Raw genomic sequence first — 21,750 nt, 5'->3', positions numbered from 1 at the left:
CAGTATCTGGCAATAGTCCTGAGTTTGTCCCACTAATCCAAATCCCACAAAATCATGGGGGAGAAAACCCCCACATGTGAGACAGGTTGTATTCAATTTTTCCCCAGAGCTTCAGCAGATTCTCATCCTAGCTGCCTTACTTAAGGTAACTGCCCTGGCCAGACCGCCTTATCTGCCACAAATGCCCAAGCTGCCAGGCTGAGAGCGTTTGTGTGGAGCTGTGTCTTCACTCATGCTGAAGAGGTTAGTGGAGTCCCTTCTGCTTCACATGAGCAAGGCAGTCCCTGGTCTGTGTGAGTCTGGGGCCCCAAGCTTTGCAACAGTGGTTTATTCTCAGTCCAGTGTGGACTTCTTTGCTGGCTCACCTCCCTAATGAGAACCTGTGTGTTTATTTGCAGAACGATGACGTCTCTGTCCTCATAAAGTCGATTGCCCTGCAAACTGCTTCCCTCCAAAGCAATGTATGTTCTAAATGGAAAGTTCTACAGTTAAGTCACTGACTTAAGTCAGTTAAGTCAGTTTTTCTGTTCCCTCACTCTACCCTCTGGATTCCTAACTGTGCTAAATGAAATCCAGAGTGAATTTACAAGGAGACACTGATGGAGAGAAAGCCTTTATTTGGATTACAAACATGGGTGATGTAAGAAGAGGCATATGAGAACCAGATTAGGGCGGGAGATTCTTAGGGGAAGAAGAGAAGAAAGGGCCCTCTGGGAATCAAGCCAAAAGAGCAGAGGCTCTAGCTGTCCCAGCCCTATGCATGTTCCGTGGTTGGCACCTGGATTGCTCGGTCCTCACGCCTCTGGGACTTCTCTTTCCTTGGTACGTAGTCTCACTGCTGGCCCCCTTTCCTGGTCTCACAGTCCTAAAGTGCTCCCTCCCCAAACTGGGTGGAGGACTACAGTTTTGTACCCAAATATGCTTGGTAGCAACTACTTAGAAGCTGTTACTTGTATTTTTTGGAGCTTTTAGTTATTTCGACATCTTTGGACCACCAGGAGTGGCCCCTCCTTTCACCAGAGGACTCTGATTTCTCTAGTAAGGAAGGTCCTGGCCAATCAGTCCAAGATGGGCCTGGATTCTCTTCCTGGTTGGTGTCTCTGCAATAATGCTCCCCCTGAGTAGAAGGTGCTGCAGCAGCAGGGGATGGCACCTGAGATTTCAGTCTGTGGTGAAAGAAACGTGGGAGAGGAAAACTCAACCCTCTTTCTCCCCCAGGCCCTGGTTCTTAAGCCCCACCATAGCCACTTTCCTTCCCAAACTAGAGGCACCACTGCGAAGTCCCCATCTGGTGGAATGCCCTTCTCCTTTCCCAGGCACCACAATTCCTCCCACCCCCTCCCCAGTTCTTAGGCCAGGCCATCCCTCAGTCTCACCTGCAACTTCAGGCGAAGGTGCACACTCCTCACATTCCCATTTCTTACTGTTGGATCTAAGAGAGGAGCAGTCCCTATGGGTTCCGTGGGATCCGCATGTATCACACAGAATAAGGCTCCACCTCCTACAGGAAGACAAAGAAGGGTTGTGGGCATAGGTATAATACCAACTATCACTCTTGCGATGTTCGCTACAGGCCAGGCCTTTGCTGAGGGCTTCCTAGGCATTTTTTTACTGCACATTTTACCCATGATGGATGGGTGGCTGTGTGCTGATGCCAGGAACCTGCAGTTAAGCACAGACACTCGAACGGTGGATTTGGAAACGAATTGGCCCTCGGTGTCTCTCCACTGGGCACAAGAAGCAGAGGATCCCTCAGAGAGACCTGTTCTCATGCGAGTGAGTGAGTTCTGGGCTGCTCAAGAATGGGACTTAGCAACTGCATTCATCTTGAGGTCTGCATGTAAAAGTGCATTTTTTGCTCTTAATAACTGTGCCAAGGTCTAACTCTAAGATGGCACTGATGAGAGGTCTTTCTAGCCAGGAGCCTTTTCCTACCCTTCATCTTCAAAGTTGTCTCTGCCTTGTTCATACAAACAGATGGGGGCATCACAATGCTGATAACGCTGATACAAGTCTGAGAAAGCCCCTGGCTCAAGTTCCCAGGCAGCGTCTCTGCAGCGGGAGAAGAAACAGTGAGTAAGGGACATGTAATTGGTTGCTGAACCCATTGTCCACCTGGGAAGAACTAGGAAGAATTCAAACTAGCACAGCAAAAGAGCTCAACAGGCTGCCTGAGTCATTTCAGCAAGGCTGGACAGGTGGCCTGGCAGTGGGAGAGGCCGGAGCAGGATGACTGGAACATGGGGGTTCCTTAGTTTCACACTGGAATCCAAGAACCTACCCCAGCCCAGGGAATTCTGATCCCCAAAGTGCCCTCTTCAGAAACATGCCTACCCCCAACCCTCACTGCCCCCCCTCCTTTTCTTTTGATAATTGAAAAGCTCTCCTTCCATCCCTTCCCTCTTCACCATGTATCAATGCTGTGGCTTCTTCATTCTCTGAACTATCCTCACACTCACTTCCTCTCTAGAAATCTAGGCAACCACTCCTTGGCTCAATTCCTGCTTTAGGGTTTCCGCTACCTGTCTGGAATATGAATTCCCATTCTTAGCATTTCTTGAGGAAACTCTTCTCGATTGTTACAACGTGGACATTTGAAGAAATGCTTTGCTGATGTGTGGGCATATTTCTGTAAGAGAAACATGGAATAACTTTGTTTGTAGAAATACTCTTTGATCACCTCATGTCCACCCCACCTTCATCTCACAAAGAGGACGTTGCTCAGAAAGCTTGACTGGAGCTTCCAGGAAAAGGAGTTTGTGCGGGCTGGGGTGAGGGCTGCAAATTCTGGTGCCAGACCAGGGACCAAGTCTCAAGAGGGGTCCCAGGAGTACCTTAGTTGTCACCTCTGGCCATGGGGCTTGGCAGTGCTGACCCAGTAGGACTCAGGTGCCTGGATCCGAGAAGGCAAGGCTGATTTGGAGACTACTTGACTCATTCTAGGATGAGCTCATTTGCTCTAGCCATCCTGAGGATTTTGTTCAGTCTAAACCTTATCGTGAATGAGGTCCTGCAGGTCAAGGGTGACCAGGGACTGGGCTGACTTTCCTCTGATTCCCTGGGACCAGCCCTGCGTAGAGGCCTCCAGTCAAGGTTGCCTGAGCATTCCCAGGGTGCTCTGAACGAGCGCAATTGTGGAAGGTCCCAAAGGCCGAGAAAGCCCCACCTGTATGCACTTGCGGTGATAGATAGTTTGACTACAGCATGGGCTCTGGATGTTTTCAACACTTGCTTGGGATAAGTCTTCACAACACAAGATGCAGCCTTCCTCCCCAACATTCCCCTGTTGGATGTCCTGTGTTGGGCGATGTTTTTCACAAAATGATCTGTGACAGAGTAAATAGACTTGGTTTTGATTTGTCATTGATGAAATTTTCCAGCTGCCTGGCCTAGGGAGGGAAATCAACTGCCCAGGCTGTGCCCAGTGAACCTCCATGCTGCGGAGTGGGAGGAGAGGTGGGGAGGAGGCAGAGGGTGAAAAACAGCCTTCTCACAGCTGCTCTCCCACTCAGCAAAGCTCCAGGGACTATCTCTACAGCCTCTCTCGTTCCTGAAAGCCCGACTTCGTTCTTAGCAGCTGTCTAAGAACCTCAGCTGTTTGTAATTTAAGAAGGGGACAGGAAGCAAGAAATAACCCTGTGCAACTGCCAAGGCAAGACACTTTCTCATCATTGAACAGAGGGACAGATCTACCGGTGAATCAAAACAGGCCTGTGAAAGCTGAACTCTGATTTAATTAGTGGCCAAATTATAGCAAGTTACAAAAGGGCAACTCGCCTTTTCCCCTTCATCACTCACTTGTACTCTCCAAAAAATTGTGAAAGGCAACCCCTTTCTTGGCCACAAGGAAGGTGGAAGTTTCTGACACAGTGATCCTTCTGGCAGTTGATGGCAGCTCCCTTTTTCTTGCACACAAAGCAGATCTGCAAATGAGATCCCAGGCAACGCTTAGGACCCCCAAAAAGACAAACAGGCATTCTGTGGCACATCATTCTGTGGAGTGGAAATTTTGTGAAGCAACAACCACGCCCTTTCCTCAATGGACCTGAAAGCTCTGGGGCTTTAAGCAGCACTGAATTTTTTTGTTTTCCCAGGATGTTGCTCCCTCTCCTCACTTAGAATACTACACCCTAAGAAGCTGGGAATTTAAGAGGAGCAGTTGGGAAATCCAGGAGTCCTTTGACTTCTAAATTAGCAATTAGGGAAAAGAACAGAAGCAGGGATGACCAGGGAGATTTGAAAGGAGGCCTCCCCCAAGGCCCTCATTCCAGGGGATTCTAACCTTCCTAGAAGCCCGGGCTGCCTCCTTTTTGATGTCTTCAGGCAGGAATCCATGGAAACCTCTGTTAGACTGGCCCCGCTGAGGCAGCTTGCTAGACAAAATCTGGGGGGAGGGGTGTGCACAGAACCAGGCTGTCAACATTGATGATCAGTGAAAAAGTGCAGTGGGGTGGAGGAGGACAGGGTGGAAATAGAGCTTGTTGGAATGTATACGCATTTACGGGGTAATTTACTTAATAAAGGCTTACATAGTATTAACTATATGATGGATGCTTTCAGGGCTTTTCAAATATGAACTCATTTAATCCTCATAATAATCTTAAGATATAGGTATTATCATCATCCCCATTTTATAGGAGAAATTACGTGACCTGCTCAGGCCCAGAGAACTGCAGAACCTCAGCTCTTACCTGCCTTTGTGCTGTGCTGCCTCTCATTTACTGAGGACTGCTTTTGAGCATTTTGGGGAAACACTCCCTGTGTATGAACTCTATGTTCACCACAACTCTGTGATACAGATGCTATTGTGATCCTCATCTTACAGAGGAAGCCACTAACTGCAGCATGGTAAGCGTGGCTGGGGTCACACGGCAAGGACACAGCAGGGCTAACATTCATATCCAGGCCCCCAGAACCCACACTCTTACCCCCTTCGCTGTACTACGCCCTTGGCATAGAATAAATATTCTTCTCAGAGTGTGTTCTCTATAGGAAGGGAAATAGGGCTTTAAAATGTTTTCACTGTAGACATTCTGCCTGAGAGTGGAAGGAGAGAAATTTAACTTTTTAAAACACATTTTAGCTCTCATCAGTGTAACTTGGTTGGGCATCATCCCGCAAAGTGAAAGGTTGCCTGTTCGATACCCAGTCATGGCACATGCCTGGGTTGCAGGTTCGGTCCCTGGTTGGGGCACATACAAGAGGCAACCAATCAATGTTTCTCTCTTTTCCCTCCCTTCCTCTCTCTCTAAAAATAAATAAATAAAACTTTAAAAAACACACACACTTTAAAGGGCCCTTTGTTTCTGGAAAGCCCCCAAAGCAGACTCTAGAATGTGAAATCAATGAAAGAGAAGCTAAACTGTCATGTACTCATAAACAATGTATGTGTACATATCTTGGAAGAATGTCAGCACTCCTGCCCTACTCCAAGGGCCTTCCAAAAATACTGGGGTAGGTGCTGAACTTCCTGCAGTAATTACATGTAACGTGAATGGGGACTCAGGTTATTTTATTTTAACAAGATAGAAAAGGTGACCCTATAAGGTTAGGTAACTTGAGGGCACTTAGATTATAACCATGTGTTCCCAATTAGGGTTAAAACTGATTTATTTTAAAACTAATTATCTCAGGGCTTTAGGACTACATGAGTGATTTGCTTTATTTATACTTTTAAGTATTATTGTTTTCTACAGTGAATATGTATTATTTCTATAAACAGAAAAATCAGTAATGAAAGATTAGAAACAATGTAAATGTCCTTTAATGGGGATTTGTTTTAATACTTTTTTGGCATGCCTATACCATGGCATACCAACTAGCTATTAAAAAGAAAAAACTAGATCATGTTCTACGAAATGACCATTAAAAAGGCAAAATACAAATACAAAACACGGTGTATAGTGTGTTTATTTTTATGTCGAAGATGTATATGCTTATAAATGCACTGAAATTAACCAAGACTGTCACCAAAACCAGATGGGACTTACAAGAGGGGAAAATCACAGACCAATCTTTCTCATGAGCACAGATGTAAAAATGAAACAAAATATTAACAAACTGAATCTAGCACTATATAAAAAGGATAAAACATCACAGACCAAGCAGGGTTTATACCAGAAATGCAAAGTTAGTTTAACATTAAAGAATTCAATTGATGTAACAAATCACATTAACAAATTAAGGGGGAAAATGATGATCATCTCAATAGATGCAGAAAAAGTATTTGACAGAATCCAATATACATTCATAATACTCTCCAGCAAACTAGATATAAAAGGGAGCTCCTTCAATCTAATGAAAAGAATCCATGAAAAACCTACAGTTAACATATGTTAATGGTGAAAAATTGGATACTGCCCTCTGATGTTGTTAACAAGACCAGCATATTCACTCACATAACTTCTACTCATCTTGAGATTGAAGGTCCTAGCTAGAGCAAAAAGTCAAGAAGAAATAAAAGACAAAGATTGGAAAGGAAGAAGTAGAATTGTTTTATTCACACATAACATAGTGGTGTACACAGGAAATCCTAAGGTGTTTACAAAAGAAAAACACCAAGAAAACTACTGAACTAATATGTGAATTTAACAAGACTGCAGAATATAAAATCAATGTACAAACATAAATTGCATTTCTATATACTAACAACAAACCTGAAAATGAAATTTTAAAATACCATTTAAAATAGCATAAAATCACACAATATTTAGGAATATATTTAACAAAAGATGTGCAAGTGTTCTTCACTAAAAACAAACAAAAATATTGCTAAGATACATTTTTAAAGGACCCAAATAAATGGCGAACTTTATCATGTCCATGAATTGGAAGACTCAATATTGTCGGTCCATTCTTTAATGCAAGCCCCATCTCAATCCCCACTATAATCCCAAAAGCTTTCTTTCTTTTTTTAATTTAAAGAAAAACTAAAAGTTAACTATAAAATTTATATGGAAAAGAAAAGGACCTGATAATCAAAGAAATTTTGGAAAACACTGCAAAACTTACAAAATACTTAATTTCAAGACACTACAATGCCACAAAAATCAAGACAGTGTTGTACTGGTATAAGGATCGACAGATCAATAATATAAAATAGATCATCGAGATGCACAGATATATGTATGGTCAATTAATTTTGAAAAAGGCACCGAGATAATTCAATGGGTAGGCAAAGATTTCTTGGGACACACACACAAAAAAACTAATGATGAAGAAAAAAATGATAAACTGGACTTCATCAAAATTAAAAACTTTTTTCTTTGAAATACATCATTAAAAAAAATGGAAAGGCAACATGACAGGGAGAAAAATAGTCACAATATACATATCTGAAAAGAGATTTGTATCCAGAATATATATAAAGGACTGTTACAATTAATTCAGACAAAAGAATCCAACTTTTAAAATGGACAAAACAGCCCTGACTGGTGTGGATCAGTGGTTTGGGCGTTGCTCCGCGGACCTAAAGGTTGCTGGTTTGATTCCTGGTCACGGCACATGCCTGGGTTGTGGGCCAGGTCCCTGCTTGGGGACCTGTGGGAGTTAACTGATTGATGTTTATCTCACACATCGATGTTTCTCTCCCTTTCTTTCTCCCTCCATTCCCCTCTCTCTAAAAATAAATAAATAAGTAAAATTTAAAACAAAAAGACATTTCATAAAAGAAAATATGTAAATGGCCAATAAGCACATGAAAAGAAGCTCAGCATCTTAAGTCATCAGAGAATTGCAAATTAAAACCACAGTTACAATACCAATACACACCTAGTAGAATGGCTAAAATTAAGACTGACAGTATGAAGTTCTACGAAAATATTGTGCAACTGGAGCTTTATAAATTGCTAGTGGGAGTGTAAACTGGTATAACTACTTTGGTAAGTGATCTGGCAGCTTCACATAAAGTTAAACATATAGTTTGCATACAATCAGTAATTTTACTCCTAGGCATTTTCCAAGAAAATTGAAAACGTGCTCACAAAAATACTTGTGCATGAATGCTCATAGCAGCTTTATTGATAATAGCCCCCAAATGGAAATAATTCAAATGTCCCTCAACAGGTGGATAGATAAGCAAACTAAAATATATGCATACAACAGAACACTACTGGGGAATAAAAGGCACAAGCTATTAACGCATGCAACAACGTGAATCGACCTCCAAAAATCTTCAGTGCGTTGAGTGAAAGAAGCCAGACACAAAAGAGTACAAATTGTATGATTCCATTTATATGAAGCATATGAATAGGCAAAAGTAATCTATAGCTCAGTGATTATCTCTGAGAGGATTGACAGGAAGAGGGCAGGAGGGAACTTTCTAGGGTGACGGAAATATTTTGATCAGACAGTGTTTACATGGGGATATACATTATAAATAACATGAGTTCTTCATATAGCATGTAAGTTATATCTAATAAAAAAGAATATTGGGAAAAAAATCACTGGAAGGACTGTTGCTAGCACTTGCTTCTGGTAAGAGGGAGAAAGGTCGGGAATACTGTTTGGGGAAGAGACTTTTTATTGTACATACTTTATACTGTTAGGATTTTATACCAGGTATGTATTTTTTAAAAATTAGATTTTAAAAGAAAAAAAACTGTTAAGGAAGGAAAACAACCTAACAGGGTTATAGATCTGAGGCTGGATGCAAAAACATAGAACAGACTGTACAGCAAAAGCTGAGACATTTAATGGGGGCTTTATACTCACAAGACAGAAATAGTGCATGCTGAGATTGTCTTTTTGAAGAAATTCCCCTAATTTTTCGGGATCCCCAGGTTCTCGAAGGCATAGCAGGCATACTGGAAGACAGAATGTTAAGAATTCACTTTGGGAACATAACCATCTCTCTAAGTACCAGGAGGAGTAGAGTATTGGGAAGAGGGTCATTTTGACAAGAAGGGAGGTTGGGCTGAAGTGTTATTTGATATGTTAGGTCTTTATATAATTTTGGTCCCATTTGAAGGAGTTGGCTACAACTACTCACTTCATATTTTCTTGTCTTAAGTGGACTTAACATGTTTCTTGAACTTTGGATGTGACATTTAAAAATCACAGACCCCGCATTCTTCATCATCTTAGAGAATCTGGGAAGTAGGACTGACAGTAAGAGGAGCAAATTTGATGCCCTACACAAGTGGTCTTTGCTGTGGTTGGGAGGCAGAAGCTGAATAAAACCTCCAATCTTTCTTACCGGGCCCCGAAGATGGCTTCCTCTGGGTCACCCCCCTTGTCTTGGCAGATTTTCTATACAGGAGAAGAAAGAAGGATCCTGTCAACATCTCTTGTAACATTTCCTTCAAAATTCCATTCATGGGTCTGATGAAGTACCAGAATATCTAAAGGCTAAGACATCAGTTTTTCTATTTTATATCTTTTGAAAGCACAAAAGATATCTACTGAATTGTTTGAATTATGTGAGATAGTAACCACCTTTCTGTTTCCGGTGCCTCCATTGCCTGTGTTGACTGTCTTGACTGAATGAATGCAGAAGCAAACATCCCTTTACTGTTTCTTCTGTCATCTACTCTGTTTCTCAGGAGCTATCACATTCACAAAGTATAATAAAATGATACTAAAATTAAGAATTTTGGATTGCTAGACATTCTTGGCTCTTTACATATGTTAGCTCAATGGATCTACAGAATGTTTTAAAAGGTGGGTGCTATAATTATGCATATTTTCTAGATGAGGAAATGGAAGCATAAAGAAATGAAGTAACCTGTCCCAGGTCACCTGTTAGCAAGTGTTACAGACAGAATATGAACCTAGGTAGTAGAGTTCAAAAGTCAGTACTTTGATACTCGGGAAAGTCCTAGGAGGATAGGTTACTGGGCAGATTCCAGAATACCAATGGTGTGTGCTTACATCTTACCCAACTCTAGCCCCCAACACCATGAAAATGGAGTAAAAAAAGTACAGCATATACCACAGGCCATTGAATAATTTACCCCACGCTCCCTTCTGTCATCTGCTTTACCTCAACCTTTGACATTCTTTCTTCTTTTCTTTTATAGTCTTCATTCGCTGAAGCCTCTCTCTCCTATCTTAAATTCTTCTATATTACGAGGACAATACAGGCTCTTCTAGCTATAAAAATAAACAGTGATTGGTCAGCAATTTTATTCTACAGTTGGTTATCAAGTTCCACAGGGTCAAAGCAATAGTGCACTTCACCTCCCAACCTGTATGTCAGAATATGAGACCCATCCAGTATCAATGCTAGTAATAGCCAATAATTATTAAATTATGCCAACAACTGTTCTAGACATTTAAAAAAGATTTTATTTATTTCTAGAGAGAGGGGATGGGAGAGTCAAAGAGAGGGAAAGAAACATCAGTGTGCTTTTGATCAGTTGCCTCTCATACACCCCCAGTCAGGGACCTGGCCTGCAACCCAGGCATGTGCCCTGATGGGAATCAAACACACAACCTTTCAGTTTGTGGGAAGATGCCCAACCCACTGAGCCATGCCAGTCAGGGATGTTCTGGGCATTTTACATGTGTTAACTCACAAAACCCCCATGCAACAGGTGCCATTATTATCCCCATTTTCAAGATGAAACTGAGGTACAGAGGGGTCACAGAGAAGCACTAACCTACAGTCAGAGGTACTGCTATCATACAGCGTGTAACAGTTTAGAACCACTGATTGAACTGGCTAAATGGCTGTTTTCTTTGTGCCTACTAATTCCATGAGGTAGCACTCAGGGAAAAAGGCTCCTTTCCCCCCCAAGTATGGGTGCCTTAATTCTGCCCAGTAAAACTAGATTAGCTAGTTTTTTCCTAGGAGGAGCTTGTGGGATTTCATCTGCCTAGAGCAACAACTCCCTCTAGTGAGAGACAAGAGATAACACTAACAAAGCACCCTTTGGCTCCTGTCACTTTTCACCAGGCTCAGACGGCCATCGAGATTTGGCCTATTCTCAGCTTCTGTCTAGATCTGAGCCAAGAGTAAATTGCCTAAATGTGGAAAAGATACCTGCCACTACTTCCCCCACTCCACCAATGTCAGCCGACATGCAAAATGGTAGTTTTCATTGGCCAAGGGGAATCCCTGAAAAGGAAGAGGGACCAAATAAGTAAAGTCCACTCCTATGAAGGAAGGTCTGCTTAGTCAGGAGAGGGAAGGACAGCATTTCCTAGAAGGAGAACTGAGTGAATCAAGTCACTCCAGGGATACACACTCCAGCATCCATGTCCTCACTGCACAGCTGGGAAGCCATAAACATCTTCAAGGACTTTCAACTGCTCTGTAGAATACAACCACTAAGTCAACTACTAAGGCTATACCCGCCCTTCCTCTCTTTGGGTTTGCTCCATCTCCTCTTCTGACCCATAAGTTGCACCTGCAGAAGAAATGACATGGGATGGCTTTTACACAACAAAAGCACTTGGACAGGATGGAAGAGGAGAGAAGGGCGTTCACTAGGGGATCCACGTGAGCTGACTACTGAGCGGTTCCGAGTTGAGGGGAGAGACCCCGATTGTCTAGCAATAGAAATAAAACCTTGAAACTTCAGTTCTTTGCATCGCTGGATCAAGACGTTCCTTGAATGGGATTCTGTGCACACTGGTAGTTACGGGAAGACGGAACAATCTTCAAAGCACTGAAGGAGGGTCGATGCAAGGGGGCGCTTACATAAGAGGTTTAGTCCGAGGTTTCCTATCCGCGCGATGCTCCTTTGAAACGGTTACCGAGTTGTTTCGCTGGATAAGGGCTGCGTAAAAGCTTGTTGTGAAAATTAAAAATAAATAAGCATGTCCGGCCCCGCCGCCACAAGAATAAACAATGATTGGTTTGGAAAATGCGTGTCGGTGTGGCCACAACCGTCCCCCCGAGGTAACAGCCGGCGAAAGGGCTCAAGAAGCATCCCGCGGAGGCCAGACCAGGATCATGTCGCGCCTGCCGGGAGACTGGTGCGGGACCGCGCCGGAGGTTGCCTCCGCCGCTCACTCCTCACGGTACCACACGGGCCGCTGCTCCTGGCCGGGGCCGCCAGCCCAGTTTTGGCCAAGGACACCTCTGTCCCGGAGCTTTATTTGTTGTAGCTGCCTCACGGGCGGCCGCCCCGCGCGGTGACTGCGCCGGCGAAGGGGGCGAGCGCGCAAACGGGGTCCGGGTCATGCGGACTACGACCCAGGGAGATTGCGGCCCCGGGGAGTACGGCTCTGCGGACCGTTGGCTGTGCGGAACCGCTAACGGCCGCGCGCCAACGACCGCGCACCTGCCCTCCCCTTTGCTTCGCCCCTTTCCCTCGCGCCACAGGCGTTAACACTGCTCGCCCCGCCCTCCCTCTGGCCACGCCCCCTACCTCGCCCCGGACACTGCGGCTGCGCTCCAGCTCGTGGAACCAAACCCGCGGAAGACGAACCCAGAGGCGGGGCGGAGGCCGTCGCTCAGTGGTGACGTAGACGCCGGCGCGGGCGGGTGACGCGACGGGGCCCGTTGTCTGTGTGTGGGGCTAGGGGCCCCGGGGGCGTCGGGGGCTCCCGACGGGGGCGGCGGTGGGTCAGGGGGGCCTGGACATGGCGCTGAGGGGCCGCCCCGCGGGAAGATGAATAAGGGCTGGCTGGAGTTGGAGAGCGACCCTGGTGAGGAGGGGGCCGGCTGGCCGGGGGCCGGGGAGGCCGGGTGGGTCCGGGAGGCGCCTGCCTGACCACCACCCTCCCCTCTTGTCGCCCCACCAGGCCTCTTCACCCTCCTGGTGGAAGATTTCGGTAAGAGTCTCTGCTACTCGCAGGACCCGGGTTGTGGGGGCCCACTCCTGCGCCCTTGCCGCACGGCCAGGAGCTGCCCTTCCCTACTTCTTTCTTTCCCTGATCGCAGGTGTCAAAGGGGTGCAAGTGGAGGAGATCTATGACCTTCAGAGCAAGTGCCAGGGGTGAGTCGCTTGTCGGCAAGACCTCCCTTTACACCTCGAGGACTCGGGAAGGGCCTGGGGAAGAGTGCCCCTCAAGGAGGATAGTATCAGAAACCCCAAGTTGTGAAAGCTCGTATAAGGAAGCATTCCTACTCTTTGGGTGTTCTCCTGATGACGTTGGTATTTTTATTTTCTCCCAGTCTTGCCTCAGCACTTCCCTTTATGTAGTAGTACCTACCCCGCCCCTACAAATTCTAACCATCCTTTGGAGTGCAGTTCAGCTGCTTTTTCTTATCTTGGAGCAGGAAGCCAGGCTCTTGTCTATACTCAGACCACACAGTGCCTTTTGTGCAGCTGTAATTTATTAATTACTGCTTTAATGTGCCGGTGTGCCAGTGCCTTGTATTGATTGACAAGGGTCTTGTATTGTTTGGTTTGTGTGTGGCATCTACCAGGCTCCTTCTGGATGAACAACCTCAGGGTCTTGTTTTGGTGGTCCTACAGAATAGAAGTGTGGAGAACGGCTGCAGTGGTTGAACTGATAAGTCTGCTTTTATTTCCCAGGAAAGAAAGGGCTGATATGGGTGTTCATTTTCTTCCTTGGCTGCATTGGGGTGCAGGCCTTGGGGTTCACAAGTGAGAATTAGTGTTTAAATTCCTCATCAGATTTTTTGTTCTCACCTTACCTTCTGTTCCTACCCTGCTCTGGGCCATTGGTTCCAAGTTTTCTTTTCTTATCCCAGAACCATACACTTCATAGGGACACTGGGTAGACTCCTGGAGAACCACACCTAGAAGCTGATACTTAAACAACTTGTGGCGGGCTTTTGGGGTGTCAGGGCTCAGGGCCAATTTTGGCAGTGTTGGACAGAAACCAGGGGAGAACTGGGATTACGGGAAGGGCACCTGAGGTAACACAGTGCATGGGAATAGGGGAAGGAAAAAGGGAATACTGGTGGCCTTCCCCCACTTCACTGGTAGCTCTGCTTCTTGCTTCCCTCAGCCCCGTGTATGGATTCATTTTCCTCTTCAAATGGATCGAAGAGCGCCGGTCCCGTCGCAAGGTCTCTACCTTGGTGGATGATACATCTGTGATTGATGATGATATTGTGAATAATATGTTCTTTGCCCACCAGGTCTGTTGGGCTTTGTGTTCTGTCTGGAGGGTGGGATGCGGCCATTTTCTTTGCTTGGGAAGTGGAAGTGGGAGAAGGCAGGAAGACGAGATCGGCAGATACCAAGGGTGGTGGTTGTAGAAGTCCCTCGGCAGAAGAAATTGAGCTTTTATTAATTACAAAAGGGAGATTCTTTAGAGCAGTGTGGGGTCTGAATCCACTCTCCATGTCCCCAGGCATCTGGTAGGGTATTTAGTTAAATGAACAAATGTTGGGCAACATTTGATGAGGGTGGTTGTCCAGATAGGACTGGCCTTCTCTGGATCCCCATTCACAATGAATGTGGGCTTCGATTGAGGGCTACTGTGTATGGGTGACTGTTCTTGGTTTCACAGCTGATCCCCAACTCTTGTGCCACTCATGCCCTGTTGAGTGTGCTCCTGAACTGCAGCAATGTGGACCTGGGGCCCACCCTGAGTCGTATGAAGGACTTCACCAAAGGCTTCAGCCCTGAGGTAGGCCGCAGTGCTTTAATCCTGGCTCATAGCTGGGTGGGCACATCTGACCTCCAGGGCCACTGATGCTGCCAAATGACGTTTGGCACTATGAGGCTTTTCATTTTTCACATGAACATTTACATTGCATTTGACTCTTAAATTAATTGTGTAAGGCCATTGGTTTTAGGCCCAGTAGTAAGGAAAGGGAACAAACCTAGGGAAAGAAGGAACACTGCTTAAGCTACACAATTTTAGGACTTTGTCAGCACTGTACAAGCCACATTGCTCCCAGTGTCCACTGATTACTGTGCAAGGACATTAGAGCTTTTCTATTTGGGGCTCCAGAGCTCTTTTCTGCCTTGAGGGGAGTCCACCTGTGCTTCTTTAGGTTCCTGGAACACCTCCAGATCTGCTCTCCTGAGCTTTGTTTCCCACCCAGAGGCTCACCTGAGAAGTTGTTCTGATCTGGCTTATTTTCTTCCCTCTAGAGCAAAGGATATGCGATTGGCAATGCCCCCGAGTTGGCCAAGGCACATAATAGCCATGCCAGGTGTGTAGGAGCTGATGGGGGTGGGGGTAAGGAAGGGCTATCCCATTCTGGGTCCTGACTTTGTCCTTCCTCAGGCCTGAGCCACGCCACCTGCCAGAGAAGCAGAATGGCCTTAGTGCAGTGCGGACCATGGAGGCATTCCACTTTGTCAGCTATGTGCCTATCACAGGCCGGCTTTTTGAGTTGGATGGGCTCAAGGTCTACCCCATTGATCATGGTAGGCACTCATGGGGCGGGGGGCCCTTTGGGTTTCTCTGCTAAACTCCTAAGGAGCTGGGGTCCAGTGTCCTCAGGTGCTTGGGACTCAGTGGTGGGGGATGGGGGGGTGGGTATTTAGGACATCTGGCTTTGGCCAGATGGCACCCTGCACTGCATTGCCTGACTAGCCTCTGGCTCCCTGGATCAACTGCTCTCCACCCTCACTCCCACTCTTGGCTTGCCCAAACTGAGTTTCCCACTTGCTGACTCCTCATCTTGGTGTTTTTTAGGGCCCTGGGGGGAGGATGAGGAGTGGACAGACAAGGCCCGGCGGGTTATCATGGAGCGTATTGGCCTCGCCACTGCAGGGTAAGAGCCCTGTGCCTCCCCTATCCTCTGCTGCTGTGTCCGCATTGGAAGGAACACAGAAAAGGGAACCAGAGCAGAGAGAAGCCAGGTGACTTGTGCGAGGCCACATGGTGAATCTGAAAAGATCAGGCTTCTATCTTGGGCTCCCAGCTCATCGCCCTATTTCCCGCCCAGGCTACCTATAGCCTGATTTGGGGAGGGGGAGGCCTTGGTGGCCCAGGCATGCTGGCTCACTTCCTGCCAGGCCCTTCACACAGTTCACGGGAAGGCACCAGCTCAGGTGCTTGGTGTGCATGGTCAGCTGCTTCCTGCCTGTCGTGGGACCTGTACCTGTATGGCTGTAGTTGTGACTTCAGGGAGCCCTGAAAGACTATCTGCCTCAACCTGTTGTTGGGGCTTGGGTGGGAGCTGCTCTCACAGCTGCAGCTGTGACTGCAGGGAGCCCTACCATGACATCCGCTTCAACCTGATGGCGGTGGTGCCCGACCGCAGGATCAAGTATGAGGCCAGGCTGCATGTGCTGAAGGTGAATCGTCAGACAGTACTGGAGGCCCTGCAGCAGGTGGGTACCCTCCTGCCTGGTTCCTTCCCAGCCATCTTCTCCTCACTGGGGCATCTGTCTCTGATTGCCAAATCAGTGTCGTGGATCTGGCATTCAACCAACCACTACCTCTTTTGTGCTGTTTTTGGGAAAGGTGAGACTTCAGGTGGGGAGGGAAAGTCATTTCCAAAAGGAGGTTTGGGTTTGACTATTGTAGTTCCCTGGGACGGAGTGGGTAGAGCCAAGGCTCTTAGCTGTCTGAAGTAGAGTCTGGGGCTACCTTCTCTCCTCTCAGCCTTGGGTTCTGTTTTCAGTTGATCAGGGTAACACAACCAGAGCTGATTCAGACTCACAAGTCGCAAGAGTCACAGCTGCCTGAGGAGACCAAACCAGTCAGTGGCAAGTCCCCCGTGGCTCTGGAGGCAAGCAGGGCCCCAGTGGCCACTGAGGGCCCCCACACAGGTACTCGGGGTCTTAGGACCTCACGTGGGCCTCAGAGCCACCCCCTCATAGCTTGACCTGGGAGACCCAAACAGAGCAAGTCTTTTCCTGTGGAGGCCCTCGGGCAGTGATTCATGGGCTCCTACAGGAGGCCTGAAGCCCCAGTGCTTGCATTACTCTTCCATCTGAACATGGAGAGCTGTTTTTCCCTAAAAAAATGCAACTGTAAAGGGCTGCCATTACCACAGGCCCCTGAGCTTTTTCTGTAATGCATATTCCCTTTCTGTTTTTCTCAGAAGCTTTTTTTTCTTTCTGCTGCCCTCTCTTTTTCCAGCTCACTCTTCTCCTGTCACGCTGTGGGCCCATGACTGACTTCCCACCAGATTGCTCAGCTGTTCTCTGGGAAGGGAGGGGGAGCAGTGCTGTGTCACAGGACTAGGGAGACAGTGGGCTGGGGACAGCTTTTCTTGAGGATCTGGCTGAAAGTCCTGCTTGTGCCTCTTCTCTCAGATGGTGTGGAGGAGGTGGCTGGTTCATGCCCACAAGCTTTGACCCACAGCCCTCCCAGCAAACCCAAGTTGGTGGTGAAACCTTCAGGGAGCAGCCTCAATGGTGTTCCCCCTAACCCCACTCCCATTGTCCAGCGGCTGCCAGCTTTTCTGGACAATCACAACTATGCTAAGTCCCCCATGCAGGTAAGCTGGGAGTGCCCCCACAGGATTCCCTCCGGGATTCTCTTGAAAGGCTGCCGTAGGCAGTTTCCTCAGGTGGTTCTCTGGTGTTTGTTGTCCTGGTTCCTCTGATAGTCAGAAGTACCCACAAAAGCAGGGGCTTAGGGAGACAGAGCTCCTCTGACTTTAAGTACGTGGCAGTGGGCCTAAATGTTTAGAACATGTTCTTCGGTACAACTCTATGGGTTGGATTCTGCTGGTCAAATGAAGGCACATGTTTCAGGGCACTCTGTTTCTCTCAGAAGCCCTGTGCAGGCAGGTGGTATGAGTGGGCAGCAGCTTTCCTACGAGCCAGGGGTGGGTTCTGGAACACCTAGAGGGGTTCTGTGGACTTGACCTGGGAACCACGTTGGCTTTCTCTCTGGCTGTGACTGCTTTGTCCAGCCTGGGCTAACTGACCTCTGCTGATGGGCTGCTCTGGGCTTCTGCCCCAGGAGGAAGAAGACTTGGCAGCAGGTGTGGGCCGCAGCCGAGTTCCAGTCCGCCCACCCCAGCAATACTCAGATGATGAGGATGACTATGAGGATGACGAGGAAGATGACATGCAGAACACCAACTCCGCCATCAGGTCAGCCTCAGCTCTGTAAGGCTGGAGGCTCTGAGTGCTGTGCATCCTGTCTTGGATATTCCAGCTCGTGTCTGAGAATACCCTTCAGCAGATAGACAGTGCTGAGCACCTGCTGAGTACAGGGTCCTGGGGGAGGCTGGCATGAGGCAGGCTGAATCCAGGTCCCAAGAAGCTTTTGGAGGGCTAGGGGAAGGGGGCAGGTTGAGCCCATTTAACCAGACATCAAGATATGTCCTGTTGGGAGGTTGCCTTTTGGCTAGGCCTTGTAAAAACTGGATGAAGCGGGGAAGGAGATAGGGCAGGGGTACTTTGCTGGACGACATGGCATTGGCAAAAGGCTAGCAGTTGGAACAGAGAAGGTGTCCTTTGAGGACACCTGGCTGCGGCTGTCAAAACCTAGGGTGCCAGGCTTGGCATGGCCGGGTCAGGCTGCTGGATTGAGTGAGGAGCTGCAGTGTCAGTCCCTTAATCACCCAGGGTCAGGGTGTGTGCAGACAATTCTGGGCATTGCTGGGTGTGCGGTCACCTGGCCCACTCTTGGCTCACCTCTCCTTGGACCCCACAGGTACAAGCGAAAGGGGCCAGGGAAGCCAGGGCCGCTGAGTGGCTCCGGGGATGGGCAGCTGTCGGTGCTGCAGCCCAACACTATCAACGTCTTGGCTGAGAAGCTCAAAGAGTCCCAGAAAGACCTCTCCATTCCCCTGTCCATCAAGACCAGCAGTGGTGCTGGGAGTCCAGCAGTGGCAGTGCCCATGCACTCACAGCCCTCGCCCACCCCCAGCAATGAGAGCACAGACACAGCCTCCGAGATTGGTAGTGCTTTCAACTCACCACTGCGCTCGCCCATCCGCTCGGCCAACCCCACACGGCCCTCCAGCCCTGTCACCTCCCACATCTCCAAGGTGCTTTTTGGAGAGGATGAAAGCCTGCTGCGTGTTGACTGTATACGCTACAATCGCGCTGTACGTGACTTGGGTCCTGTCATCAGCACAGGCCTGCTGCACTTGGCTGAGGATGGTGTGCTGAGTCCCCTGGCACTGACAGGTGGGCCCTGGGCTGGCTCACCGGCCACTTGGTGTACCAAGGATGGAGGAGGGAGGTAGCCAAGTGACCTCCGAGTGTTCTGCATTCTGATGGGTCTTCTCCTGCCTTCTTTTCCCAGAGGGTGGGAAGGGTTCCTCGCCCTCAATCAGACCAAGCTTGGGCAGCCAAGGGGCTGGCAGCCCAGAGGAGAAGGAAGTGGTGGAAGCTGTAGATGGCAGAGAGAAGTCTGGGCTGGTCAGGCCCAGTGAACCCTTGAGTGGGGAGAAGTACTCGCCTAAGGTGAGTCTCTGTGGGTTTCTCTTCTAATCCTAGCAGGGGGAAGGACTGGGTTCTTGATTGGAGTTTTGGTGGGAAGGTTGGTGGCTTTGAAGCCTGTATCAGTTGGGTAGTGGAAGAGGCCTCAGTAAGCTCCAGGCACTCTGGCTGCTTACCCTTGCCTTTCGCTGCTTCCTGGTAGTATGGCTTTGGTGCTGAACAGCCCCCCTCATGGGTACAATGCTGGGTTTTGGCAGGAGCTTTTGGCACTACTGAAGTGTGTGGAGGCTGAGATTGCAAACTATGAAGCCTGCCTCAAGGAAGAGGTAGAGAAGAGGAAGAAATTCAAGGTGGGTCATCTCTCTAGCTGCCTGGTCTTCTGCCCATGACTGCTGTCCTGGGGGCATGACCTTTCAAGGTAACCTGGTAGTGGCTCTCTGGAGATTGGCTGCAGCGCCCTTATCCTTTTCCCCCACAGATTGATGACCAGAGAAGGACCCACAACTATGACGAGTTCATCTGCACATTTATCTCCATGCTGGCCCAGGAAGGTGAGGGTACTCCCTGCGTGTTACCTGGCATGCTCTCCTAGGGCCATGTTCCTCACTCTGTCAGGCCCCTGCTGGGGATTGAACAGACTGTGGAGCGCAGGAAGGCCCGGGACGCCCTCAGCTGTTGGCCTGAGCCTGTGGTCTATTGAGCAGGTGGCTGCTGGGCATCCAGCCACCTGCTTAAGGGCCTCTGCCTCTCCGCAGGCATGCTGGCCAACCTGGTGGAGCAGAACATCTCAGTGCGGCGGCGCCAAGGGGTCAGCATTGGCCGGCTCCATAAGCAGCGGAAGCCTGATCGGCGGAAACGCTCACGCCCCTACAAGGCCAAGCGTCAGTGAGGACTGCTGGCCCTGACTTTGCAGCCTGCTCTTGCCTTGTGGCCCTCACCAGGGCCCCTTCTCTGCCCTACACCCCGCTTCCCAGTATTACTGAATAGTTCCAGCCAGAGAACCTAGACCCTGGAAATGGAAGCCAGGCCAGGATTCCCTGCATTGTGCCCCCGGGTCTGGTAGGGCAGGTCAAGCCCATAGCGCTCAGGAAGCAGCAGCTGGAGCTGGGGCACAGTAAGGTGCTGTGGCTTCCTCCACAGCTGGCTGTGGAGCTGCAGGACTTGGCCTTTCTGCCTGGGTAGCTGAATATATATTTTACCTACAGAGACGTCTATTTTTCTGGGCTCTGGCCCATCTTGCCACCACTGTGTTGACATAGCTGGCTTCCTGACTATGTGTTCTCTCTTAACAGTTGTTCTCGTGGGACCTGGGTGGACATGGGCCTGTTGCTCTAGCCCCAGCCACCATTGTCTCTGTTGTGAGGAAGCCAGGTCTGCTCTTTGTTCCTCCTGGGAGAACCCCAAACTCAGGGACCTGGATTTTGGGCTGGTTTGGGAGTGGAGGGTCCCAGTGGGGGTGGGGTGAGCAACCTGCTGGAGTCCCAGGCTTGAGCAGAGAGGAGTGTCTGAGCTGTTTGGTGGCTTGTAAACTCCCTTGTTGGCTCCAGTCGGGCTTGTCAAGTCTGCTTTCCCCTTGAGCAGGGCTCCGGGGCTCTTTGCCTTCAGTGTTGTGGCCCTGGCAGTGGGCCTGCCTTGGGCTCCTGGGCGCTATCCCTGGAGCCTGGGGCTCAGAGGAGCCTCTACCCATCCCCTCAGTATTACCATGTCTCCCTTCCCTTAGGGGTAGCAGAGACAGGGCTGCTTGCTGGAAACTGGCACCACTCAGCTCTCCCTGCCACGCCAGCTTCCTCAGCCTCTGCAAGGCACTCAGGGTGGGGGGACTGCAGGACCAAGACAACCAGTTGGAGCCCCCATGTCCCCAGAGGGCCTGATGCCAAGGAGTAACGGGGCTAGCACTGCCTTTGGAGCTCGCCCCCCAAATACAGCTCCATGGCCTCTGCCAGATGGCTTTGAAGGAGATCCAAGGAGGCCCCTTATCTGTACATAGTGACCTGGGAAGGGGGAGGGGGGACACCTGGCAGGCATAGCAGTTGCCTCTGCACTGAGCACAGCCTGACCCTTTGACCCCCTGTAAATATTGGATCAGTAAGTGAATAAAACTCATAAAAAATTAACCCTCCTGTTGTTGCTGGCCTGAGGTTTGTAGGCTAGGCTGGGATGGGAGTGAGGACCTAACCAGGACTGAGCCCAAGGCCCAGTGACCAGAAGCAAGAAGTATGCATTCTTGAGTATTCAGCCTTCTGGGGAAGAGATTCTTATGACCCTAGGCCTGAGATTTAGGACCTGAGCTGAGGAGGGGCTTCAGGTGGGCTGTGGAATCTGAAGAGTCGTGTCCAAGGTGTAGTTTGGCAAGAGAGGGACATGGCTTTCATCAGATCTGACAGCTTTGCAACCTGGAGAGATGCTGGAGCTCTAGGTTGAGGAAGGGCTACCTCTAGTCCTACCCGGTGTCCTCTCCCTGAAGGGATCCTATGACCTTGGAGAGCTCATCTCTCTTGTTGCACCTGGACAGGTCTAGCAGGTTAAAGCTGCCAGCTGTCACCTCTTCCCTCTTGGTAGCCACGTTCTCTTTTGA

General features: G+C 48.7%; 2 protein-coding genes across 4 annotated transcripts; one reads left to right on the top strand and one right to left on the bottom strand.

Annotated features, from left to right (window-relative positions):
- Positions 1-896: 896 nt before the first annotated feature.
- On the bottom strand, positions 897-11,864 carry PHF7 (PHD finger protein 7). Its single transcript, XM_054595890.1, is given in 12 exon segments — positions 897-1,120; positions 1,122-1,166; positions 1,384-1,501; positions 1,936-2,052; positions 2,523-2,629; positions 3,167-3,326; positions 3,799-3,923; positions 4,283-4,384; positions 8,713-8,804; positions 9,197-9,249; positions 9,983-10,092; positions 11,513-11,864. Coding segments are annotated over 11 exon segments (1,137 nt in total). The 5' UTR covers positions 10,027-10,092; positions 11,513-11,864; the 3' UTR covers positions 897-946.
- Positions 11,865-12,425: 561 nt separating this feature from the next.
- BAP1 (BRCA1 associated protein 1) lies at positions 12,426-21,302 on the top strand. Of its 3 annotated transcripts, none has more exons than XM_054595919.1 (17): positions 12,426-12,597; positions 12,694-12,723; positions 12,833-12,887; positions 13,870-14,002; positions 14,377-14,496; positions 14,967-15,028; positions 15,103-15,245; positions 15,517-15,595; positions 16,088-16,157; positions 16,451-16,598; positions 17,088-17,272; positions 17,743-17,876; positions 18,442-18,920; positions 19,039-19,199; positions 19,433-19,525; positions 19,654-19,726; positions 19,931-21,301. In XM_054595919.1, the coding sequence occupies exons 1-17, from the start codon at positions 12,561-12,563 to the stop codon at positions 20,062-20,064; spliced, it is 2,136 nt and encodes a 711-aa protein (XP_054451894.1). In that variant the 5' UTR covers positions 12,426-12,560; the 3' UTR covers positions 20,065-21,301. The 3 variants fall into 3 exon arrangements, with proteins under 3 accessions (XP_054451894.1, XP_054451893.1, XP_054451895.1); XM_054595918.1 differs by having other exon boundaries at positions 16,034-16,157; positions 19,931-21,300; XM_054595920.1 differs by lacking the exons at positions 12,426-12,597; positions 12,694-12,723; positions 12,833-12,887; ... (1 more) ...; positions 14,377-14,496; positions 14,967-15,028 and having other exon boundaries at positions 15,104-15,245; positions 15,517-15,683; positions 16,034-16,157; positions 19,931-21,302.
- Positions 21,303-21,750: the final 448 nt, after the last annotated feature.

The sequence above is a fragment of the Pteronotus mesoamericanus genome, unplaced genomic scaffold (assembly GCF_021234165.1).
Source record: "Pteronotus mesoamericanus isolate MK-2021 breed Mesoamerican mustached bat unplaced genomic scaffold, CSHL_Meso_final scaffold_54, whole genome shotgun sequence".
NCBI lineage: Eukaryota > Metazoa > Chordata > Mammalia > Chiroptera > Mormoopidae > Pteronotus > Pteronotus mesoamericanus.
Note: the sequence above shows the minus strand (reverse complement) of the source record. Positions and strands in the feature narration are given on the sequence as shown.

Bases quoted from the DNA above. Each gene is read 5' to 3' on its own strand.
- BAP1 (XM_054595918.1), top strand. From the start codon at position 12,561: ATGAATAAGGGCTGGCTGGAGTTGGAGAGCGACCCTG. The intron at 17,877-18,441 runs GTCAGCCTCAGC...TGGACCCCACAG, and splicing joins AACACCAACTCCGCCATCAG to GTACAAGCGAAAGGGGCCAG. The intron at 19,200-19,432 runs GTGAGTCTCTGT...GGGTTTTGGCAG, and splicing joins GGGAGAAGTACTCGCCTAAG to GAGCTTTTGGCACTACTGAA.